General features: G+C 56.3%; 1 protein-coding gene across 1 annotated transcript; it reads left to right on the top strand.

The window, feature by feature from the left end:
• The first annotated feature begins 829 nt into the window (after window positions 1-829).
• On the top strand, window positions 830-1770 carry MAFA (MAF bZIP transcription factor A). Its single transcript, XM_010172885.1, has 2 exons — window positions 830-1469; window positions 1544-1770. Exons 1-2 carry the CDS (start codon window positions 830-832, stop codon window positions 1768-1770), a joined length of 867 nt encoding a protein of 288 aa, XP_010171187.1.
• The last annotated feature ends 376 nt before the right edge of the window (window positions 1771-2146 follow it).

Below are 2146 nucleotides of genomic sequence, written 5' to 3'. Positions count from 1 at the left end.
CAGCCAAACCCCATCGGAGGCTCCCGGAGTCGGACTGAACCCCACACTGAAGCCCGGTTGGAGATTCCCGGAGCTCGGACTAATCCCGGCAGCAAAAGCCCGTCGGAGAGTTTTTAAAACAGGGCTCAAACCGGCAGCAAAGCCCCTTTGGAAGCTCCTGGAGCCTGGACTGATCGCGGCAGCAAAAGCCCCGTCGGAAGCTCCTCTGGAGCTGGGCTTGAACCCAACAGCGAAGCCCAGTCGCAGAGTTTTAAAGTCGGACTGATCCCGAGAGCAAAGCCCAGTCGGAGGTTCCTGGAGTTGGGCTGAACCCAACAGCAAAAGCCGGTCAGAGACTTCTAAAGCCGGGCTGAACCCCAAAGCCAAGCCCCATCGGAGGATCCCGGAGCCCGGCTGATCCCAACAGCAAAGCCCGGTTGGAGACTCCTGGAGTCTGGACTGATCCCGCAGCAAAGCCCCGTCGGAGGCTGCTGGAGCTGGGCTGAACCCGACAGGAAAACCCGGTCGGGGAGTTTTAAAACCGGGCTGAACCCCCAAAGCCAAGCCCCATCGGAGAATCCCGGAGCCCAGACTGTTCCCGGCAGCAAAAACCCATCGGAGAATTCTAAAACCGGGCTCAACCCGGTAGCAAAGCCCCGTCGGAAGCTCCTGGAGCTGGGCTGAACCCAACAGCAAAGCCCGGTTGGAAGCTCTGGGAGCTCAGCCCCATCCCCACAGACAGAACCCCCAGAACCCATCAGAGAAGACTTCCCAAACCTTCCAGAACTCCCCAACCCTCGGTGAACAGCAGTGCCCGGGGGATCACCCCCCGGTTTCTCCATGGACTGAGATGGCCTCGGAGTTGGCCATGAGCGCAGAGTTGCCCACCAGTCCCCTCGCCATCGAATACGTCAACGATTTCGACTTGATGAAGTTCGAAGTGAAGAAGGAACCGGCGGAGGCCGAGAGGTTGTGCCACCGTCTACCTGCTGGTTCCCTCTCTTCCACCCCGCTCAGTACTCCCTGCTCCTCCGTGCCTTCCTCACCCAGTTTCTGCGCTCCTAGTCCTGGTGGTCAACCAGCCCCTGGTCCCCCAACTACCACCGCCGCCTCCCTGGGCTCCAAACCACAGCTGGAGGAGCTGTATTGGATGTCGGGTTATCAACATCACCTCAATCCTGAAGCTCTCAACCTGACACCGGAGGACGCGGTGGAAGCGTTGATCGGTGCTCCTCACCATCATCATCATCACCATCAAGGTTACGAGCCTTTCCGACCTCAACCCTTTGGTGGTGAGGAGCTACCACCTACCGCCCATCATCATCCCGGTCATCACCATCATCATCACCATCACCTTCGCTTGGAGGACCGCTTCTCCGATGATCAGTTGGTGAGTATGTCGGTACGGGAGCTGAACCGGCAGCTGCGGGGCTTCAGCAAGGAGGAGGTGATCCGCCTCAAGCAGAAGAGGAGGACCTTGAAGAACAGGGGCTATGCCCAGTCCTGCAGGTATAAACGTGTCCAGCAGAAACATCACCTGAGAGGAGGACCTTGAAGAACCGAGGCTACGCTCAATCCTGCCGTTACAAGCGGGTCCAACAACGACACATCTTGGAGAATGAGAAATGTCAACTCCAAAGTCAGGTGGAGCAACTTAAGCAGGAGGTGACCCGCTTGGCCAAGGAAAGGGATCTGTACAAAGAAAAATATGAGAAGTTAGCTGGTCGGGGTTTCCCAAGAGAGCCTTCTCCATCTGCTGCCCCCAAACCCACCGCTGACTTCTTCATGTGAGCCCTGGGGTGTGTTTTGAGGTGGGGAGGGGGTCCCCCCTTTTTTTTTTCCCTCCTCTTATGGGGAGAGCAAATCCTCTGCTTGTATAAAAAAAACCCCAAACAACCCAAAATATTATTAATTTTTGGTTTTTTCCCCCTTTTTTCCCCCTGAAATTTTGGAGAGGGGCAAGTTGACCCTCACCCTACCTGGAGTGGGGGGGTCCCGTTGAAAAGGGGGGGTGGTGGACCTGCATGCGGGACGTGTAGGGCGCGACTCCCCACCCCTCCCGGGAGCATCAGCGCCATCCAGGTGGCTTCTCCTTCCTTTTATCCTGCTTATTTTACCTTTTATTTTAATTATTTTAATTTTTTTTTCCCTTTTTGAGGGGTCTCCA

The sequence above is a fragment of the Antrostomus carolinensis genome, unplaced genomic scaffold (assembly GCF_000700745.2).
Source record: "Antrostomus carolinensis isolate BGI_N321 unplaced genomic scaffold, ASM70074v2 scaffold46447, whole genome shotgun sequence".
Lineage (NCBI taxonomy): Eukaryota > Metazoa > Chordata > Aves > Caprimulgiformes > Caprimulgidae > Antrostomus > Antrostomus carolinensis.
The sequence above is the reverse complement of the archived record's forward strand: the minus strand, read 5'-3'. Positions and strand labels throughout refer to the sequence as shown.

What these genes read in the sequence shown, in the direction of transcription:
- MAFA (XM_010172885.1), top strand. Translation starts at nt 830, where the DNA reads ATGGCCTCGGAGTTGGCCATGAGCGCAGAGTTGCCCACCAGTCCCCTC. An exon ending in GAGGACCTTGAAGAACAGGG is followed by an intron (nt 1,470 to 1,543) that starts GCTATGCCCAGT and finishes TGAAGAACCGAG; the next exon opens with GCTACGCTCAATCCTGCCGT.